At 37.3% G+C, this 23,848-nt stretch overlaps 3 protein-coding genes across 3 annotated transcripts in view; all 3 read right to left on the bottom strand.

The window, feature by feature from the left end:
• Nucleotides 1-23,848, bottom strand: part of LOC140163210 (aqualysin-1-like) — a 121,370-nt gene that overhangs the window by 61,251 nt on the left and 36,271 nt on the right. The gene's annotated exons all lie outside the window — the stretch shown is intronic.
• Nucleotides 1,524-23,848, bottom strand: part of LOC140163298 (aqualysin-1-like) — a 58,158-nt gene continuing 35,833 nt past the window's right edge. The window contains exons 7-9 of the mRNA XM_072186697.1: nucleotides 18,280-18,461; nucleotides 5,852-6,023; nucleotides 1,524-1,657 (exon numbers count right to left, since the gene is read on the bottom strand). Of these exons, the coding sequence (XP_072042798.1) occupies nucleotides 1,524-1,657; nucleotides 5,852-6,023; nucleotides 18,280-18,461 (488 nt within the window). The remainder of the gene's footprint in view (nucleotides 1,658-5,851; nucleotides 6,024-18,279; nucleotides 18,462-23,848) is intronic.
• LOC140163299 (uncharacterized) lies at nucleotides 12,037-13,192 on the bottom strand. The gene has a single exon (XM_072186698.1). The coding sequence runs from the start codon at nucleotides 13,153-13,155 to the stop codon at nucleotides 12,037-12,039; it is 1,119 nt and encodes a 372-aa protein (XP_072042799.1). The 5' UTR covers nucleotides 13,156-13,192.

The raw sequence follows: 23,848 nt of genomic DNA, 5'->3' as shown, positions 1-23,848 counted from the left end.
TCCGAATAAAATGGTCATAGGTGGCTGTGGATTCAACCTACCATGGCGATTTCTACTATGAAGATATCGGGGCGATGTCACTGTGTGTCATGTATGTGTATCGTTCCTATGAAGACCGTCGCATTTCCTGCCAAGCTGCATTATGGTCATATTAAAACGTAATGATCTTTAAACGATATTACGTAATTACTTTCAGCTGATAGGAATGACAATAAAATTGACAAGATGTAACAGGTGAATTTGGGAATATTACAGTAAACACAAAGCGTTATTAATAGCGCTCCTTTATCTTGTAAAATAATTCCGGTCTTAATTCGTTTACAATCAGAAAAGATTTTAAGTTGTTTTTAGGTTCTTGCAGTATTTCATTGTTGTCTGGTTCTCATACGCAAATCTGAAAATAAATGAGAATAACCAAAGAGTATTAGTACCCCGGTGGTGATTAACCTGTGTGGTGCTGAGTGTTAAATAAAATACAGTAAGCCAAAAAATTAAGGTACCAGTTGTGTTCACCCCTGCATATCCTATATAAAGAAATAAGTGTCAAAATTAAAATAAGCAGCTAATACCTGTACTCTTTAGCTCTGATTTAAGACCTCATTTGTTGAAATTGGTTGAAAATTAAACAAACGGTGGTCTAAAACCTAATAAAGAAACGAAATCAAAAGTTGCACTTTTGTGTTCTAATCAATGAAAGCACGATGCTAATTTTAACGTGTTAATCAATGGAAGCACGGCGCTGGTTCTCTTGTTCGTGAACGCATTGTGTGCAAATCAATAGGGCACGCAATGTAGCAAACTGCAACTTTTACATTGACATCTTCCTTGGGTTTTTGGATCGTCATATCTTTATTTCTTGAACAATTTCAACAAATGAGGTCTTAAATTCGAGCTAAAAGATGCAGCTATTGGCTGCTGGTTTCAATTATGACATATCTGTCTTTGTTTAGGATATGCAAGGGTAAACATAACTGGTACCTTAATTTTTTGGCTTACTGTAGATAATACATTTATGGATTTATGTAGCGCATTTTTTCAGGGATTCAAAGCGCTGGTTTTTTTGGGGGGGGGGTTTGTTTTTTTTGTTTTTTTTTGTTTTGTGGGGTTTTTAATGTAATGCAAGACATTCAAAAAGAATGTTATTGAACTAGTGATAAAATATTTTGCAAACATTTAAATGTAATTAAAACGTTTTGAATAAATGTTTTAAGAACATTTAAAACCTACAAGAGCGAGCATGGATCGGGATAAATCAAGAGCACATTTAGTCCTTGGGCACGGCCGGGGTTTGAACCAGGGACTCAGTGGTGCAAGGCGAGGGGACAACAGCGGTGGTGAGTTTTAACGGTATCTGTGGTGGTGGTGGTGGTGGGGATGGTGGTGGTGGTGGTGAGTTTTAATGGTGGCGGTGGAGGTGGTGAACCTGGTGGCGGTGTTGAGTGTTAACGGTGGTGGTGATGTGATGATGAATAACTTAATATAGAGTACAGGTAAATACATACATGTCTACTTACTGTTTGTTTTTAATGGACGTAAAGAAGGAGGTTTGGACTGTTTCCTCCTGGGTTGCCAACTACGCCTGAAGTGGCCTCATTTACAATGGTGTCATGGACGTCACCGGCTGATACACCTCTGGCAAGGAGTAGGGCGGTTGCTCCTGTGATTATAGAAATGTTGAAAATTAACATTATTATAGTTACTTATTATTAATACTGTCAGGATACTATACAACGGCAATTAAACCCAGCGCAGTATGCAAAACCACATACTGCTGCCAAATATCTAATTATTGTATATGCAAATTTACATGCTTTGCCAAAGTATGTGGTTTTGCATATAATCAAATCAAAATATGGTAAGGTGCCGGGGTAAACATTTTATCAAACTAAAATTGGCCCACAAATGAAAGTCCAAAATATTATTGAAGTCATTCGTTGACCATTTCAAATTATTATTGTATTTTTATTGTTGGTGTATGGGTGCCCAAAACCGAAGCTAAAACAATCATTTGTATGTTCAAACGTAGGAGGTGTCTGCCCGGAGAAGGTCTCAAATACTTCATGGGTACCCATGCTAGCGGTACTGGTTTTAAGTAAAATATATCCCTAGCGGGACCAAATTTCTACAAAAAACATATCCCTAGCGGGTATGTTTTCTGTAAAAACATACCGTTATGTTACAGTATGTTCTATTAAAACATACCCATAACCGCGAGTTTCGTTGAAAGTCCTTCCTATACTGTTGCAAAATATATGATATTGGGTATGCAAATTTACATGCTTTGCCAAAAGTATGTGGTTTTGCATATAAACAAATCCAAATATGGTAAGGTGCCGGGGTAAACATTTTATCAAACTAAAATTGGCCCACAAAGGAAAATCCAATTGAAGCCATTCCTTGACCAGTATGGGTGTCAAAAACGGATGCTAAAACAACAATATTTGTTTGTTCATACTTGGAAGATGTCTGCCCCCCGGGGAGTCTTAAATATTTTCTGGGTACTCATACTAGATCTGGGGTTCCGGGAGGGACTCCTTTGATACTGGTTTTCAGTAAAAATATATTCCTAGCAGGACCAGATTTCTATAAAAACATACCACCAACGGGACTAGTTTTCGCCAGGTGTTTCGGTGAAAGTTGTCCCTATAATGAGACTTGGTAAAAATACGAAAGTCATTAAGTCATTATGTTTTATTAAAAATTACAAAAAATATGAAATCAGAACATTCGATACCCCTGAGACAAATTATATTGAATTTGATACCCAGGGGGAATTTGATACCATTAGTCTCGCTAAAAATGGATCGAGCCAGAATTCAAGAACCACCCCCCCCCCGCAAAATTCCTTCATGGGTTAATATTTCTGTCTGGTTCAAAGCTAACAAGTTGTCCCCAATGTTCAAAAAACGAATTATATTATGTTTAAAAACCGTCATAGCAATCGCACATATCACAATACACATATATTTATTGATGGCAATGAACTTATTAAAGTAACTCGTACTAAATTTTTGGGTGTTATTCTTGATGAATCTCTGACATGGTATGATCATAATTTTATGTTACCAATATTGTTTCAAGGTATAGTGGAATCCTATTTCGGCTTAAGCATATTCTTTCGTGTAATACGTTATTTACCTTGTACAATACATTAGTTCTACCTCATTTAAACTACTGTAATATAATTTGGGCAGATCCTAACAATTGAATACATGAATACAAAAGCCACCCAAGTCCATGGGAAGTGATTTTGAGAGAAAAACCTGTGTATCATGTTAATTCCTTAAGTTAGATTTACCTGGTCAATATGGTAAGTTTTACGTGCAAATGAGTGTATTAAACTGTATAAAGTATGACGATTAGCATTTCAGGGACTTTGAAGGGTTAATTTTAAATTTTGGACTTGGGTGGTTTTTTGAATCATATACAAAGACAACAACGTTGGAATGAGATTACCACTAGTAAGATAATACAAAATAAAGTACTCAGGTATGTATAATGTTGATAAGCATTCTGCCATGTAATATAAACCACACACGTTCCTTTATTAAACCCATTTTTTTGTCAAAAGTCACTCTCCAGCAATGAATGTGTTACAAGTGGACATTTATACATACTGGCTTTCAACTAATGTGTTACAAGACTCAACTCACGGAATTGGGTGGTTCTTTCATACGTGCTATTTCTCACATGCTCAATAGACACAAAGAATGAATTTGAGCTGTTCTTTCATACATATGACAGGCCTATGTATAGCAACAATTTCCCATGCTTAACTCAATTTGGAAAACGTATGGACTTGGGTGGTTTTGTATTCATATATTCAATTGTAATTTGAACTCTATTTGTGACACAATCTGGTCCATGGGGGCCAAAGGAGGCATTTTTGAAAATTGAGTTACAGCATTTAGTCTATCATTTACTGAAAATGCCAAAGGTCTAGCATACTTGGTTTTAAAGTTATGACGTTTTTTGATGTCTATTTTCTTATATATTTTATTGTTTTCTACTCCAGATGTTTACCTTTATCTCAGTTTCAAATTTGCCGCCTTTGGCCCCCACGGACCAGTACCAACTCTACGTGGCTGGCCCACACATCACCTTTATTTTCTCAGCTAAATACCTTGAATATTTTTGATATTCATAAACTTGTAATTTTGCCAATTATTTTGTTAAAAATATGGCCATCCACAATTATTCCACTCGCTCATCGAGTTTGTTTCGTCCTGCAATATTCAAATATGATTTGGCTAGAAATACCATTAGAAGGCAAGGTCCATTGCTCTGGAATGCCATCCCCGATGATATCAAAATTGCCTTGTCTCCTAATTCTTTTAAACGCAGTTATAAAGATTACTTGATTTCTTTATACTCATACATTTATTGTATTCACAGTACAAATGCCATTTATCATAAAATTGTATCATAGTACTGTAAGTTAAGACACTTACTTATACATCTCTCAATTGACTTTTATATGTCATTGCCATTGCCAACGTATTTGTCTGTCTGCACTAGTCCTGTCAGTCTGCCGTTTTTTTCACCCCCCGTCCTTGTCTGTTGTCTGTAGGCGTCTGTTTGTTTTTGTCACTGAGGGCAATCACGTCTTTCGAGCTTTGCTCTTGTGATTGTCCTACCATCGTTTTCTCGACCTTTTTGTTACTGTACATAATTATGATATGATGGTGAAATTAACTTGAACTAGAAGTAAAGTAGTGTTAGAAAAGTTTAAAGAATCAATCAGTGGATGGAATTTTGAAATAGGAAATCCGATTGCAGTTAGAAATGTTTGTATACAATATGGACGTGACAAAGGGTCGTTTACGTCATTAATTGAAATATGATATTTGTTCTTTAATTAGCATTGCAATATTACCTAAACCACATCGTCAAACACAATTGGGCTGAATCTTATTCTTTGTGTTTGACGAAGTGACTTACGTATGTACTTGGTAATATCGCGTACATACGTAAACCTTTATGTCATTGGTATGGCCTCTTGTCTTCGTATATATATGTCCCCATTGTGTTGACGGATTAAACAGAGATCATTCACGGTTTATTCTGTTGAACACAATGGAGAGTTTGAAAAATACCGTTCCAAAATTACTTCTACGTCAACTTCAGTCATTGCTCATTTATTGTGAGCCAGGCGGTACAGGGCACGTAATATGTGACGTACAAGGCTGACGAAACTACAAACCACAAGGCTGAATGCGGCCCGTTCAAAATAGACGGTTACCAGTTTGCTTTGGCACCAACATAACACATTTAGAATTGTTTATGAAGATTTCAAGATTACGTCTTAATCAAATTGCGACGTTAAAAATGGTGATATCGCTTCCGCCCCTGAAACCCCCTCCCGTTGCCCCCCGAAAAACATTCAACTTTAAGCTATTTTAGCCCAAAATGAAAGTGAATTTTGATATTTGGTTGGCTAGTGCATGCAAAGCGCTCGAAATTGTGCAATTTCAAATTTTACCCTATAGTTGCCCAAAACATAGTTTTTATTGGTCTAACTTAAGAAATGAACGGGGGAATTTTTTTAATTTTTTCTTCTCTCAGAACTTGAATCAGAGCAAAGGTTAGTTTCAGCTGATCACACTAAAAATTTAAAATGATAACAGATCAACCTCAAACAACGTATTGAAATGATTTTTTTAACGATCGAGATGTACATGGACACCTATTTTTGAACTACAAATTGATCACGTTTTGTTTTAGATTCCTTTCTCATTTCTTAAAACTAAAAGACGCACCCCCCCCCCACACACACACACACCATACACACCACAATCATCCATACTTGTACACACAAAACACCCAACCAAAAAAACACCAAAACAATTACCTGAGACGTGTGGGCAAGCCATTGAAGTTCCGCTCATCGTATGTGTGGCCGTGTCACTGGTATGCCATGCACTGGTGATGCTGACTCCAGGGGCGAAGAGATCGAGGCAAGACCCGTAGCTGGAGAAATATGCTCTCTCATCATATTTATCAGTTGCTCCAACAGTAATAGCCTGAATAATAAAAAAAGAAAAATTTAGAGTACTAAAAGAATGTTTGATACGGATAAAGTACCATCCAAATGGCAAGAGAATAATGCGATGTGATCAATCAAAATCAGTCGGAAGTTGGAAATATTGATTTTAAGATATATCCAAACAAAGAAAGTATTTCCTTTTCTTTCCTGTTGTTTTGGGAACTCCTTAACTGCTCACATCTTTTGGACTGGTTGTCCAAAATAAATGGACTTTTTTGCAAAATGTAGACTTAATATTATTTACAATCCTATAAGAAACCATCACATGTCTGAATCAGAAATAAGCAATATCTGACAACTAGAAAGAAAACGACCCCCCCCCCCAAAGTTCTTTCTTCTCAAAATGTTTTGTTTTGTTTTGTTTTGGCCAAAAATAATCACAAATGATGCTTTCAGAAAAAGTTGCACTTTTCAACATCCTATACATGTTATGTACAAAATTGTGTGCCTATTTTTGCATTTTTCTCAAAAATTATAGTGCATTGGTGACAAGTAAGATATATATTATAGGGGCAAGGACTACAACCAATGCATTGAAAATTCAGCAACTCAAGGCAAGTAGTTATTGATTTATTGATCAAATATTGGTTTTCCTTCATTTTTGACTGTAACTCCACAACTGTTGTCTGTGCTGAAATAAATTTCCAGTGCATTAGTTGTAGTCCTTGGTCCTATAATATACATATCTTACTTGTCACCAATGCTCTATACCTTTTGAGAAAAATACAAAAATAGGCACACAATTGGGCAGGGGTGTAGTACCCCCTTAAATCAGCTTAATTAATGAAAATAGATCATTTGTTCTAATGTGATTTAAATGTGCATGTTACTTTATGTTATTACCAAAATACTACTTAATAAGTACAGTGATTTTTCAAAGAAATTAGTATAGTCTTTTTTCTTTCTTGACTTTTTCTAGAAACAGTAAATTACCTAAATTCGTAGATTTCGTAGATCCAATTTCAAAAAACAAAATTCCATTGTATATTTATTTATGTAGGGCTGTGCACTAATTATGAGCCCTGGGGAGGTGAAAATGGGGGGGGGGGGCAAAATTGTTGGTCAAGCAAATTTTACCCCCTCGGGATCATAATTATTGCGCATCCCTATGTACAAACATAACTAATTCCCCCCTCCTTTTAATACGCTCATTATCAATGTATTTATTATTGCACAGCCCCCCCCCCCTTCCGTGTAAAAGTAAACCTAATTAGCCATTTAAACCAGATACACCCAAATTGACGTGTACAATTACAATATATGGTCAATTCCAGCCAAAGCGGGACAAAATTCTCTCTGGGGGCCATTTTGAAAATGTTTTCCTTTTCAATTCTAGACTTATCAAGTGAGACGATCATATCTAGTGAATCATCAGGTGGAAGTGCCATCGGATTGAAAAATGACTTTTCTTGCTAGACCAAATAAAGTGTTAAATGCGCATATGCATGTTACCCACGAATTCAAGCCTTTTTCACCTGTTGTACGCCATAAAATTTCACTTTCTTTAATATCTTTCAATATTTTATGTGTGACTTATATACACTAGAAATCGGTGAAGACTTTGAACGTAAAATAGAATTTTATTACATATATCTACAAAGAAATATTTTGGTTATTACAAATTTTAAGAAAGAACCAGGTGTACAGTTAAGATTGTGTCAATTCTTCGAACTCTTTCCAAAGTGGCTGTCATTTAACATTACTGTATTATTTCGAAAGATTAGAATAAATGCTTCATATAAATATAAAGTTAGATTCTGTATCTCGTTGCAGGATGAGGATCTCGGATGGATTCGTGGGTAACAGCGTCTGGAAAATAGCAATTCCTATTAAATTTTTTTAATAAAAATAAAAAATACTTTTCCGTATGTCAATAATTCAGGCTGCAATGGCACTAAAATGAATTTTAATCAAAATACAAACTACATGGAATATTTAGAATGGATCATTGTGGCATTTTGGGTATAAAAATGTTGAGAATAATGAAGTTGCCAAATTCAAATAGACAGAGCAAACAGTTTTTATTATTTTAGTAAAATCATTACATATTTTCATGCAGCAATATTCTATTAAATCGTGTTTGACAGTTCCTATGTACTAAAACACTATCAATACATTGTTAACTATAATTTAAGTAGGGATTCGTGGGTAACCAAAATGTTCGTGGGTAACACATATTTGAAGGTATGTATTGGTAAGCGGCAAAATAGAAAATATTACAGAAGGTTGGAAACCATCATGCAGTTATTCCTCCATTGTGTTTCAATGATTCCCGTTTCTCTAACCAATTGCATTTACCCAAAAAATGGTAATTTAGGATAAACAATCAAAACTTCATGATACAGATTCAGTATACCTTCAAGAGGACGCTATTAAACAGGACTGTTTTGGAACCTATTTCGCATGTTTTCAAAATGTTAAGATGCATAAGAAACATATAATTTACGAGTAAATCCTTGGATTCGTGGGTAACGCCAAATTCGTGGGTAAAGCTATAAGTACTATAGTACCGTTTGGGGTTTGCGTTTCTTAGGTATATAAACTGTAAGTACTGTAAAAATTATAGCATACCCATGGCTTGAATATGTGCTGATTTAAACTTAAAATAAACAATCTCCTTGTTGTTCAAGGTTAGCATCTATTCGGGATTCGTGGGTAACAAAAGTTTAAACCGTCGTAGATTCTTTTTTAAAGCAGTGAACGTATTTTTACGATTTACAATTTTAAGCGCTTGTCAAACTAAATTCAGTGTCCAAAATCATTAAATGTTAATTCAAGTTATGGCAATTATATTTGCTGGACTCGTGGGTAACAGTTGATACGTGGGTAACGTCAAATTTGATTTTATGGAATTTTATGGGTAAAACGTATTTGCATAAAATAATCACTTGGACCTCAGAATTATAGAACGAAACTTCGTTTCATGATATAGTCATTTATGGCATATTCACTTAACATTTTTCAGAACGATCATTTTATTTTTGATACGCGGGTAACAAAATTATTAGCCAAATTGACTTAATGGCCTCTAGAGTCCACAAACTTTGGTGGAATTCAATCGTTTTACATATGATGAGAGATCATACAAACGTCTTTCTAACGGTAATAATTTCATTTTGATTGAAGGACATTCAATGACATATATGGTGCTTTATCTTTGGATTCGTGGGTAACGCCAATTCATTTAAGCCATCATAACTTGTCCCCTGGTATGACTTGCTAGTAAAGACCTATATGCACAAAGAGAGCACATTGGACGTGACATGATATGCTCCATCAATAACGTGATTTCCTTTATTAATGACATTTTAAAGTGGAAAGTTAACATAGAGAGAATTTTGTCCGCTTTCGCTGGAATTGACCATATACGTTTAAAACGGCCTTTTTTTACATAATGAGCCATTGTGGCTGAACGCAGTGACGTTTGACGCTATAATTTAGTAAATATGTGTAAGACAAATAGGGCTACCGATACCTTTTAACACCTTTGCATTTTGTCAAATATTTATCGATTTATTAAAAAAATATTTAAGGGGAACTTATAAGTTGTTGACACTATATTTTACCACGACAATGATGTGTACGACGATCTAACTCGCCACACTGGCCGAATAAACCATATCATATACGTGAAATGTACGTCAAACTATCATATACGTGATGTATAGTGTACATTTTCCTTCTTGGATGATTAGATCATGAACAGTCATCCATGTGCTTAATACTCTGAGTTGTACGTCAAAGTGTGTACAGATTATCGATTTAGCATGCGGCGACACAGGCAGGCGCTTAAAAACACATTCTGAATTAGTTTTTGTCCATTGAGTTACTTATTTGAATGTGAGCGAGCGAGCGAGCGAGCGAGTAAGTGAGGGTTGAATGGGGATCGGGCCAGCTAGCCTATTTATAGTCCATTAGAGTTCATTATTCCGAAAAGGGTTTTGGAGTTATGGTTTGCTATGGTTACGGCAATTTACTTTAAAATTACAATTAAAATTAGAGTCTTGGTTATGTCCAGTGGCGCGTGGCGGCACAGCGGGGGTGGTGGTAGATATTTTTCTTGATCCCCAAATCCCCACATACTTTTAAGGCACAATTCCCAAAATTACAAAATTTCAAATTTTAAGGCAATTTTGTGCAAAATTTGTAGTTTTGCCACTCCCCAAAATTACCTTTCCTTACCTTACCTTACCTTACCTCCCCCCCCCCCCGAAAAAAATCCTGGTGTCGCCACTGGTTATGTTTAGGATTAGGATTAGGGCTTAGTTTATAGGTTAGGTTTAGGTTGAAACCTATGTTTATGGTTAGGACGGGGTAGGGATTAGGGATTAAAAGTTATTGGCATTTTCGGACTAACAGACCTTGCAGACTATCGACCCGTAACCGGTGGAGGGAGGCAGGGCAGCTAAAAATAATTTCCTTTCGGGGAACGTGAACTGCTGTTTGGAATATTTTCTGTGTGCGTTGAGCCGGAGCGCGAGTATGAAGAGTTGGTGGTGTCTAGGGGCGACGCCCCAGCGGGGTCCCGGCACAGAGCTGTGCTGTATGAATTACAATCAGGTAAAACATTTTGCAAATTTTATACAAAACATGAAAATTCATATATGAAAAAATAGGCCCTTTTAAAAAAAAAAACCGGGAGTACAAGACCTTATTTTTCACAATTTTGGGGATTTTTTTAAGAAGAACTATGATCTAAGACCGCATACAATCATTTATTATCTTTTGTTCTTGACTCTCGTCCCTTCCCTCGCCAATTTCTGGGATTGCCCGCATAACATCAGTTTTCAACTCATGAAGCAATATTTTAATTGCGACATTTAATTAAAAGTAATAAAACCCTGAAAATTATACCTTTTATAACTTTAAATGACTTTATATCTACGACGAATATTTTAGTGCTAAAACTGGGTGACATTCAGTGATGTAATTAATAGATTTGATAGAACTGTATGAATAGAACGAAGTGACGTACTCATATTTGAAGACGTGATGAAAGACTTAAGATTTCTTCCACGGGGAATACCACCCGACATCTAATGAAACACCTGGGGAATCCCAGCAGCCTGCCCGTAGTCTCGCGCGCACATACTCAGGTACATCAGTTAGGCTCTACCGCGTGTTACTTTCTGGGATCTCAGCGGTGTGTACGATCGACTGGTCTGGAGTTCATGTTTACGCAGCAGCGTTAGAGACCACAATGGATCAAGTCATTCGAAATTAAAATCAACACACGGCCCGAGCACACCAAACGGCATCTGTTTATTTTGTTTACATAGCATTCCTGTCACTGGTGTTCAGTATTATTTATCAGTTTAATCGTCAAAGTTCACAGAAAAATATTTTATGTGTGATGGTGTTTACAGAATGTTTTCAGAGCTGCAGGAAAATGGCAGTAAAGATTAATTAGGATGTTTTAAAATATATGTCCCGTCTTGATTTTTTTCTTCGACTCTGAATTTTTTCTGGGAACGCCGCGCCGGTACTACGATACCGTGGATTTCGTAGCCCTGGAAGGAGGGGTAATACGGTATTACAAATAAATAAATAACTAATCATTTTTATGAACACTGCATTTACGAAATTTGTCTTTGAAAAAAAAAAGATTGTCTCACAGCTTGATTTCAATTAATATTTGTTTGAACGAATTAGTAACAACTCTCCGTATAAAAATGACATAGCAATTTCACATTTTTGACACCGACGTCGTATAATGCGCACGTGTTACGTATGCCTAATTTTCAGTACAAAACGTCTCATTTTGAAAGTCAAGTCATGACATGTGGATGTAGTGGTCCTAAGATCTCTAAGATTGCGGGGACGTCTGTAGGCCAGGATGAGGCTATCGGGAACTGCTCGTTGTAGCCGATCTGAGGTTTGAAGTATATGGTGATTGTCATTAGTGATGCTGCGGAGAAGAGGGAGGTTAGGGTGAAAAGTGACCACAAGAGGGACTCTGGTATTGGTATCCTGGCTTCTGGGCTTCTGCTTCAGTACATCTGACCTGGGAAGAGATTTGACCTTGTTGATGGCCTGCTGCACTCTTTGTGTGCACTGTGTCCCCTAGATGTAAGGTTCTTCTTGAGGTCCCTGGCATGCTGTGAAAAGTCAGAATCATTAGTACAAATGCGGCGGAGGCGGAGAGCTTGACTGTATGCTATACCACTTTTACAGTGTTGGGGATGGCAACTGGAAGAGTGTAGATACTGGTGACTGTCTGTGGGCTTGGTGTAGAGATCTGTGACAAGGGAGTCATTCTCTTTTCTGATGGTGACATCCAAGAAGTTGACCTGGTGGTGAGAAAGTTCAGACGTGAATTTAATTGTTCTGTAGAAAGAATTGACATGGGCAAGGATGGTGTGAAGGCTGTCTTCTTCTCTGGTCCAGATGGAAAACACATCGTCAATGTACCTCCACCAAATCCATGGACGGCAAGGAGCAGCATACAACATCTGCTCTTCAAGCCTAGACATGAAGAGGCAGGCGAACGACGGAGCCATGCGGGTCCCCATCGATGTCCCAAATACCTGTAAATAGTGATCTCCCATAAAGGTGAAATTGTTCTTAGTTAATACATGATTCATGAGAGCCTTCAGATCATCAATGGGGGGACTGGTGTGGCCACTTCTAGACAGCGCTTCACAGGTAGCTGAGATTCCTTCACTGAATGGGATGTTAGTATACAGGGATGTCACATCACAAGTGCCAGTGATGGCAGTGCTGGGGATCTGGTCCTTGGTAGCTTCAAGCTTCCTGAGAAAGTCCGGGGTGTCGTGTATGTATGACGGAGTCTGAGAGACAAGGGGTTTAATGAAGTGATCAACATAGAGCGATATGTTCTCAGTGGGAGAACCATTACCGGATACAATGGGTCGACCAGGATTCACGGGCTTGTGGATCTTGGGGAGGAGATAAAATCGAGCAGCTTTAGAATCTGTAGGAGAAAGAAATGCATGGGCCTTGTCAGTTAATACACGAGCATGCATGTCATCCAGGGTGGTCTTTATCTGTTGAGAGAAAGAGTCAGTAGGATCAGAATCAACAAGAGCATAGTTAGTACGATTGTTGAGGTGCTTCATGGTCTCATCGATATACTTTTGGCGATCCATGACAACCACAGCAGATCCTTTGTCAGCAGGCTTGATGATGATGTCAGTCCTCACGGCTGTTTGATGTATATAGAATTGGCTCCATTATTAACTAAATGCAAACTATAGATGGCGCTATTTATCTCAACTCATATTTCTTTATTTGCAAGGGTTATGTGATTAATACCGCCATTAAAACAGCTGGAATAGGTGAAACGAGCAACAAGGAAATTTTATAAACATATTTTATCAAACAATAAAAGGAATTATTTGTATTAAAAGCTTGAAAGGGCAATTTCCAGTAATTAAATAGCGCCACCAATTTTGTCACTAAAAGATACATTTTATATTCGAAAAAGCTTTAAAAAATACTATAAAAGTGAATAATTTTGTAAAAGAAGGGAAATTAAAGTTGAGAACGACTCAAAAGCATCTGTATACATTAGCACGACATCACTTTTAGCTGTTTAAACCTAAAATTTGGTTATGCATGATGTTTTGTTTGAAAAACTAATAAATGATCCCATCAATCATATCCTGGCTCTCAGAGACTTGAGAGCCTGGGGTTCCTCACGGGGTAAGTTGTCATGTGTCCTATGGGGAGAATTAGCAGAATTATTAACTTGGGAACTAACAACCTACACGTATATCTCCATGGCTGGAACCCTGTTCTTCGGAGGGACCCAACTGCTTTTCTTCCGAAAAGGCTCAGGTTCAGATTCTGGCTCATCAAGGAAAAACTCCCGTAGACGTATGCGACGATAGTATTGAGTGAGATCCTGACTGAGTTCTACCTGGTTGACCTCTAGAGGGGTGGGGCAGAACTTGAGGTCCTTGGAGAGAAGATCCAACTCAGCGGAGGAAAGAGAGGATGATGATAAGTTAACGACTGCATGGAGGGAAGGTTTTCGTTATCCTGGTTAGTAGTTGCAGGGCGCCTAAACCGTCTTCTGTTGTGCTGTTGACGTTTCTCCAAGAGCTCCCTGTTTCTGCGATCAAGAAGTTCGGCTTTCTGTGTGGACAAACATGAACTTATCTCATTATTATACTGTTCCCATTGGGCCTCTGTACAACATGATCGCAGGTCGTCTTCAAGTTCGGTGATTTAATCAGAGACGGATAGATGTACCGTATAACAGTTGATTCCACTTCTGCTGTAGAGGACCAGAGAGAGTGCCCGGCGCTGGTGTACATTTTATCTGTAGGCCTGTAGGAATAATGCGAGAGCGGGAATAAAATCTGTAGTTATCTTGATGAAAAGAATAACGCATAGCTTTCTGTTTGGTCTTCCTGAGTTGCTGAAATAAAAGATGTTGGGTTAGACATAGTGAATATAGTATACAGTGGATGCTGAAAAAAAAGCTGTAAAAATAAAACATGCAAAATGGTTAATACATATAACAGTAACAAATAGACAATGTACAATATGGATAAGGAGGATCACCACAAGGGGATACTGCAACAGAGAAATATTATAACGTTAAAAAGTGAGCTTTTTTTTTCATTAAAACCATTACATGTCATAACATAAACAAGATTTTTACTTTTACCATTCATACTTTTCTTTATTTCAAAAGACATGCCGTTTTTTAAAGTAAAGTTGGAACATTCAATAATGTGCGCTCATGTGCTCGCACGTCCCACAGCGTTTATCTTTACACATTGTGCTTCCGCCATTATCTTTGTTATTAAGTGCGGCTCTGGTTAGTAACTTTTTAAGATTTGCAGTTTGGCGTCTGCTCATTATTAGCTTGTTATCAGTAAGAACTTTAGACATTCTTTTTTGCTCTTTTTAAGCATATGAATAGAATTGTTGACTACATTACTTATATTTATGTTATTAGGATTGTACGAGTGAACAAAAGTTAAAAGATTCAAAATATATAAGTTAAAATATTCTTGTATATATATATATGATATAAATTTAAATATTTATGTGAACTTGAAAGATGGACATAGTTGAAATGCTACACGTTGGGAAATTTTGATATGTGCAATTTAGGCCCTCAATATATATGTATATGTGTATATATATATCAAATGAAAAAGTTATCATAGGCCTTATACAAGAGTGCTCAATACTAACATTACTGCCAGTAGAGCTAATTATAAAATAATTAAATAAGTTTAATTAACACATCATGGCCACTACTCCGAGTTTCATGCTACAAGCATGTAGCAATCATCAGGTGGAATGATATGACAATGATCACAGTCTTATTTTTTCTTAGCACGGTTGGCTGGTTTGTATCCATGACGACATTTAGATACATATATATTTAGATATATATATATTGTCAAAAATGTTACAGGTATATAACTCAACTTTCTATTACCCGGTACTGGTATATATCTAATGTATTCTTCCTTTATCTTTTCAGTTTCTTTTAACGGGGAATAACACCCTGATTTTCATCAGTACCCCTCTTCTTTTTTTCTTGCAAATTTATAAAGTACATATGTTCATCACCTCATGTCATGAACTTATAAAATATATCTACATACAAAATGTTTTTAAACCATTTTAGTAAGCCATTTTAGCCCTATATATTTTTTGTTTACTGTAACCTAGTAACTGAGATGAGGGTGTTTCATAACAAACCATAATTTATTCTATTGAACATGTCCAAGTAGAATACATGAATAGAATACATTAAATCCTTTGTTATACTATCTATAGAAATGTACTCACTGATTATAACACTGAATAAATTAAATACGCCTAATCTCTTCCACATAGACAATTTAATACTACACCGTGTATGTATCTTCTATAATGTGCTGTTAGGAAAAGAGATTAAAAAAGGCTATAAGGTCATCAAAGGTCAGGTTATAGGTCGATTGGTTCAGGTCAAATTCAGGCATCAATTTTGAACACATGTGATAGTCTGTGATATCATACATGTCATAATGAGGCATCAATTTTGATATTTTGTCTGTTACTGGATATATAATGGAAATTTGTGAGGTGGATATACTAAAATACCTTGGGATGTAAATGGTGAGTACAATTTAGATTGCCTAGTTGAGATGGATTGGGCAAATAAATATAAAATAGTTACCAAAATCACAAAAATAAAGCTTACGGAAAACTACCTAATATGGTGGTATAGATGACAAAAAATACAATCTTTTTCAACATTGCTGTAGTGTGGTTGTGGTAACCTGTTACCTATGGCTTAATTAAGTTTTAGTGAAATAGTGTCGCAAGTTCAAAATACAAAATATAGCTCAACATTGAAATTAGAAGCATTTTAACCGGTTCGTTTTTTGATGAAGTTGTGGAGCACCAAGTTCATGAAGTCATAAAATAAATCAGGGACCACTTATTCCCATTTTACATATCAACATTATTTCCCTAATGTGTTAGCAACACATATCCATAATTTTAACGAAATCCGTTGATATTAAGCTTTCCAAAATGAAGTGAATTTAAAACTTCAGTGATGTACCACTTTTGGGCTTATACCGTTAGAAGTATGTACGCGTCATTGATACTGATGCCACCAATTGAACGAGAAGATTTGCCCCTTCATTTTGCATACCAATTTGTCCAATTTCTTTTTCTCATTTCTTCACAAAATGCAAAAAAATGCAAAAAAAAATGCAATGGGTGTAGTACCCCCTAATATCTTTCTAACATTCCAAATACCGGCCAAACCTAGCTCGAGATACTCCAGCTAAAATACATGTCTACATGTACTCTCTTACATTATCTTGCTGTATTTCAGCTAGAGCGCCACATGTAGCGCTTCAGGGTGTTTTTGGAGAACAATACTGTTACTTAAGACGAAGGAGAAACCCGCCCGGAGCCCGTCCTACTCATTATTTCATTGTACTTATTGCAATTTGCCTCCACACATTACGTAATCAACACAAAGCTTTTGTGAGGACTAGTGAGTAAAAAGAGATTGACAGCGGAGGATACGAACGACACGCCGATTTCTAATTGTCAATCACGAATTGCCGCAACGTTTTAGTATTTTTAATACTGCATGGCATTCCGCAAGCACCATGACAAATTATGCCGTATTTTTCCAAAGATCATCTCATGTGAAGTTTAAAGCTGAATGCGATCTGTACCGGGGATCTGTACTTTTGTAACATTCCGATCGCTTTTGATCACCTATTATCGGCGAATTTGCTTGAAAACACGTGAGTTCATATTGTGTAAACATAATTAGCATGGACACAAATGAAATAACGATGCAATACAATGCAATTTGAATGCGCAGCAGATCTATAGAAATAACGTGGCCCGGTTATATGCAGAATTAGACCACGTCTGGCCAAACCCAAGTTCTCACTCTTCATTCTGAACTAACACGTGTTATTTATATATGTGATGCGATCAAGCAAAATCAGTCGGAACTCGGAAATATTGATTTTGAGATATAGCCAAACAAAGGAACTATTTTCTTGTGTTTCCTATTGTTTTGGAAACATTTAAATTGGTCATATCTTTGGAACTTGTTGTTCAATTTTAATGGGGGTTTCTGCAAATTCCAGCTTTGTAAATGCTTTTTACTATCTTATACGAAACTGAAAATTTAATATCTCCGAGTTCCGACTGATTTTGCTTGATCGCATCACATATGCTTATGGATTAATAAAACTTTACATATTAAATTTTACATACCAACTTGGACTACCGGTACATGTACCACGGCCATGTCCACGCTACGGACGTTCCGTGCTGCGTAAGCACTGGGAACGTTGCATAATGTCGTCCTCATGAACTGGTCATGCTGGGTTTCCCACACAAACACCACCAAACATTAATGCTTTAAACCCCGGTGCGGCATTGCAACCAACGGCGTGTCACGCTGCATGCATCAATGATGATATTGTATGTTATTTTAACACTCATATCCCAGTCCCATCACTCTGTTATAGCACATGGGTGCCGCATACCGACATTACTTGGAGGCCAATTGATGTTCTAGTTCACATGTTCGTTATTTATTAATGTGCAAATTTGAATGAAGATGTAGGCCTCTGCACGCTGTACACATGTCCTTATTTAAATGTATAAGAACAGCTCTAGGGTGTACATACATCGTAACTCTATATCAAAGGCCCTATCACATTGTCTACCCATGGTAAGGTTATATAGAAAAAAAAATATAGAAAAATAGCCCTCACCGTTGGTACACGTGCTGGCGAGAAGTTGCAAGCGTTGGCGTTGGAGTTCCCTGCTGCTACTGACATAACAGCTCCTGCAGCAACAGCGGCCGCAACAGCAGCATCAAGAGAATCTGTGGCATCTCCACCGAGAGACATGGATCCAACTCTCAGTCCGCTAGCACCGGCGACTGAGTCAACTCCTAAAATGTTGGAGTTAACAGAAATATATATATGATGATCGGACATGTGAATGTTAATATCGAATAGGTCTCGTGTTCCAAGTTATGGAATGTTGCAATTGAGCTATTAGGCCCACAGTTGTGACATTTCAAGGAGCCGCCAATTTAAGTAACCTTATTTGGAATATATACTCCCTGTGTGGAAGATTATGATTAAATCTAATCATGTTAACTTCATTGAATAAGTTCAAGGTCACCGAGGTCACCGAGGAAAATCCGCTCTCACGGACCATGTCGCTGAAGACAATCACGTGATCGGTTGGGACGAAGCCAAGATAAAAGACATTGAAACCAACAGAAAAAGAAGGCATATAAAGGAATCAATTTGGATACGAAAGAGGGGCAGGCTAACACTCTCAACAGGGATTGTGGAAACTACTTCCTTCCGCACATCTATGATCAGCTACTAACAGCGCCACCTACGTCAGCTACCAACAGGAAGCAACAGACGTCTAAGGTCAAAGCTGGTCATTCAATTTGAGAAAGTGCTGTGACACAGCACGAAACGTCATTGAGAGGTATGTCAACATCACCTATTTTACTGGATTTGTTTTAGAACAATTCAAATAATTTTCAATGGACAATCCTGATGAATCTATTTGCGGATTTGAGACAAAATTACGGACAATCAGCGGTATTGGAAGTAAGGAAGTATGAATCCAATGAGAGGAAATTGGCCCGGCATCGAAACCACCGTGTTTTTACACTACGTTGCCGCGATTTAGACATTACGCCGCCCAGTCTTCGCTTAAAATGTCCTATAAATACGAGCAAGGCTCGCGAGATTGTTAATAAAGCTCAAAAAGAACTGGTTCGGGAGCGATTACGGGTGATTAACAAAAGTTGTCACCGAGGAAAATCCGCTCTCACGGACCATGTCGCTGAAGACAATCACGTGATCGGTTGGGACGAAGCCAAGATAAAAGACATTGAAACCAACAGAAAAAGAAGGCATATAAAGGAATCAATTTGGATACGAAAGAGGGAGCAGGCTCACCGTCACAACAGCGATTGTGGAAACTACTTCCTTCCGCACATCTATGATCAGCTACTAACAGCGCCACCTACGTCAGCTACCAACAGGAAGCAACAGACGTCTAAGGTCAAAGCTGGTCATTCAATTTGAGAAAGTGCTGTGACACAGCACGAAACGTCATTGAGAGGTATGTCAACATCACCTATTTTACTGGATTTGTTTTAGAACAATTCAAATAAATTTGAGCATGAAGTAGGTTATGAATGCACGCAAATTTGATTTTCCTCGCTGTGACCATTACCAGAGAAGTCTTTTTCGTTTTAAAAGTGGGGAAATTCACGAATTTTGATTGACAAAATAGCATGTAGACATTATCGTTTCTGACCCTGCAAAATCACATGACATTGTCTGTCTAGACAAAATATATTAAGGCACATGTTGAGGTCCGAAGACCCAAATAAGTATCATAATTCTTTCTAGGGAGTGTCCAACATATTCTAGCCAAATGACACGGAGATCGGCCCGAGGTAAGGTTATGAAATCTCGACTGAGTGAAAAAAGTGCGTGAGCCGATGTGGAACATTATATAATACAGGCCTATTTACATAATTTCTTATGACCTTACACAAGTGACCATGCTCAAATATAAAACTAGAGAGATTGGTCATTGATGTGCACCATCAATTTTGATCCTGTGGTCAATATTGCTAGGCAAAAATTCACACCAACCATGGCAAATTTCTCTCATTTCGGAGATATTTGATACAAGACAGCTCGACCCCTTAAATGCTAACATCAGATGTATGCAAAAAAATTGGATTAATTGAAAGAGTTTTTACAGGGTTGTCATATACGATTGAATGTCATAGGACTTGTAGAAACTTGGCTTAAAGATAAGCCTCATGATTACTTTCGGATAGATGGTTACAATTTGGAACTTAATAATCGACATAATAAGGAGGGGAGGTGTTTGCTTATATGTTGACGACAGTGTAAGGTATGGTATAAGAAAAGATTTGAACCAGATTCACCATCCTGAAAACACAGAAACTCTATTTATTAAGATTGAACGTCCAAAATCTAAAAATGTAATAATTGACATTGTTTAGGCACCAGAAACAAATTTGTTCGATCTTTGAATCGACCGTCGATGCTGCTTCGATGCTGGTTATTAATGAAATAACAACTAATTAATCGGAATTAATGCTTAATTTTGACTTTTTAATATCATTACAGGCAAATATTTGTATGTTAATTAATAATGGTCAATTATTTGATTTCATAAATAATAAGGATCGACCAAGCATCGATGGTCGATCGAAAGATCGAACTAATTTGTTTCTATTGCCTTATAGGTCTCCAGATCAAGATGTTGGTGAGTTTAACCTATTTGCTGAAAATATGTTGTCTAAACTTACAAAAATGAAATTAAACTGATCTATATCATGGGAGACTTAGTTTAATATCCATTTTATTAAACGAGGATGTACATACACCTACTACTGATTTTATAGGTCTGATGACTTCTTACTCATTCTTACACAAAATGGCGGCATAATACAAACACTGTCAACGTCTCGCTCTCACCAATTTCATCTATTATTACTCGACTGTGTGCGTCCTGACTGAAAATTATGGTAAAATTGCAGTGCTAAAGTGTTTCCTGAATAAACTTGGATACCATGGGTGTTCCTACGACTATATGGAGAGCTAGAATAGGAGGATTTACACAACCAGTATCGTGGAGAAATGTACGGACATGGGGGAATATGATCCAGGCGGGAAATATGAACCCCGCGATAGCTGCTATGGACTGATGAGTGCAGTCATCGTTATAGCGTACGTTGTGTATGCTACAAATGGGCTGTTGTACTGTACAGATCAATTTCTACCGACTATGGTAGCTTTGTATGGACTATCATATATATAATAACAACACCTTTGATAACGACATCGGAAGTTTTTTCACTGGTCAGGTACATGCTCAACATACATGCTCAATATATCAACCACATATACCAAGGATGCTGGCACTGGCAAATGACGTTGAAAGCAACCCTGCACCTGATCAGCCTATACAAATGGATATGGAAAGTCAGGAACCAGCAACCAAGGGACAAGTTAACCAGGTAATTACCATGCTTAACAATTTGCTAGAATGGAAGAACTCTGTTGATGATAAACTGAAAAATTTTGGAAATAGACTTGAAAATGTTAAGAGCGCTGTTGTTAAAGTTAATAAAAACACCAAATCAAATACTTACCAAGTGAAAAAGATAGTTGAACTAGAAGCTGAGCTGAATGAAACGAAAGAAAGATGTCGCGCTATGGAAAATGAGCTAAAAGTTGTAAAAGCCAGACTGGATGAATCGGAAGACAAATCTCGAAGAAACAATCTTCTCTTTTGTGGCATTGAGGGAGAGGCAAACGAGTCCTGGGATGATCCGAACTGAATGTGCGTCACTTCGTCAAAAATAACTTAAAAACTAACATAGGTGAAGGTTTAGAACGCGTGCATCGAATATCAAATGGCCCCAAGTTTCGTACCTATAATTGTTCAATTCTCGCGCTTCAAAGATAAACAACACGTTCTAGGCGCAGCCAAAAAGCTGAAAGACACCAATTATTACATCCGTGACGATTACTCGGCAGGCACAAGACAAATAAAGAAGACGCCTATTGGACAAGAAAAAGGAACTTCAACTTGACAAGGATCCAGCTATCAAAAGATCGGACTTACGGTATAGTAAATTAGTAGTTACCGGTAAAGATATAACAGTAAGAAGACCTACATTGTCAATGATGCAACAAATGAAAGTGAAAGTAAATAGGGATACGGCCGGTCCCACCGCAAACAAAATGAGATAAATGAACATTTAACATATTTGAACACTTTTATTTCGTTTATGGTATGGGATATAAATGGTTTGTCAGAGTCTAAACTCGAAGATAATGATTTTCTGAACTTTTGCACAGGTTTTGATATATTTGTTTTAAGTGAAACATGGTCTCGAACTGTTAAACATGAAAAAATGTTATAAAATGTTTTCCGAATATACTGCTTCTACTCGGGCCGGATGGAGACAACAACAAAGAGGTAGATTTACAGGTGGTGTGTCTGTTTATAGCGCATCTCGAGAGTGTTTAAATCTTACAACATCTCAACCGCCATGAAACCCATTTGTACGCTGCGGAATCTTCTGGTTCATCCTAAGGACAACCGAGATCCCCATTCTTCCACGGACGTTATATATTCGATTCCATGTAAAAACTGTGATTTGTCATACATTGGGGAGACAGGAAGAAAGTTCGGTAAACGCTTGGAGGAGCACAAAACTGAGGCTGAGAAAATTGGTGACAACATTAAAACCAGAGGCACCAGAAAGGCATCTCAATCGGTAGTTCATAAATCGGCCATTACCGACCACGTAGTGGACAACAATCATGTCATCAATTGGGAGGAGGCTAGAATCGTAGGCAAAGAGAGTGATAGATATAAGAGATGGATAAAGGAGGCCATCACCATCAGAAAGCGGGGAAAACCATGAATAGAGACGAGGGGCAATACAACTTGAGTCACGTCTTTGACGATCTGATAGCTGAAGAAAAATCAACTGGCAACTTTTGTTTACCTCGGAACTCGTTTGATAAAGACCCGGTCACACTGTGACGGACGATAACCAACGAAAGGTGACGAACGTGAAAATCACAAAATGTTAACGGCAAAGCGACGATAAAAAGAGGAAAAACAAGATTCGCTGACGAGTGGGAACGACTTTCAGCGACAACACGACGGCAAGGAACGAAAAGCTGCTGCAGGAAACGGAGACTAGCGACCAAAACCAGACGTTGTCTGGGCGGCGAGTGACGATGTCTCGACGGAGCATGACTACAATATATTTTGGTCTATTTCCGATTTTAGGCATCATTTTGTGCAAATAGGCGTTTGTGAATTTGAAAAAGTTAATTTTGATGCCTTATATAGTCAATATATAAAAAAATAAGGCCAATATAAAAAAACTAAAAAAACCGTTTTTGGAATGGTGTCTCAAGATTAAGAAAAAAACAAAACAAAAATTTTTGGAAAGAGTGTTTTTTTGTTATGATGTACCGAACAAAAATTGCCAAAAGCTCACTTTTTTGTGATTGTCTTCATAATTGTTGTTATTACACCAAATCTGTTTTTATATTAAGATTCATTGATGTATTGCCTTTATAAAAATGTATACTTTTATATGTCTTGCGTGAATAATTCCAAAGTTATGGCACTTTTACTACATGCATGTCTGAGAGTACACAGCTGCCTTAAGAGTTAATTGTTAAGCCGGTTATTGTTAGTTAATTGTTTGTATGTAAGAATGTGGGCACAGGG

The sequence above is a fragment of the Amphiura filiformis genome, chromosome 10, assembly GCF_039555335.1.
Source record: "Amphiura filiformis chromosome 10, Afil_fr2py, whole genome shotgun sequence".
In the NCBI taxonomy this organism is placed as follows: domain Eukaryota; kingdom Metazoa; phylum Echinodermata; class Ophiuroidea; order Amphilepidida; family Amphiuridae; genus Amphiura; species Amphiura filiformis.
This window is presented reverse-complemented; position numbering and strand designations above follow the sequence as displayed.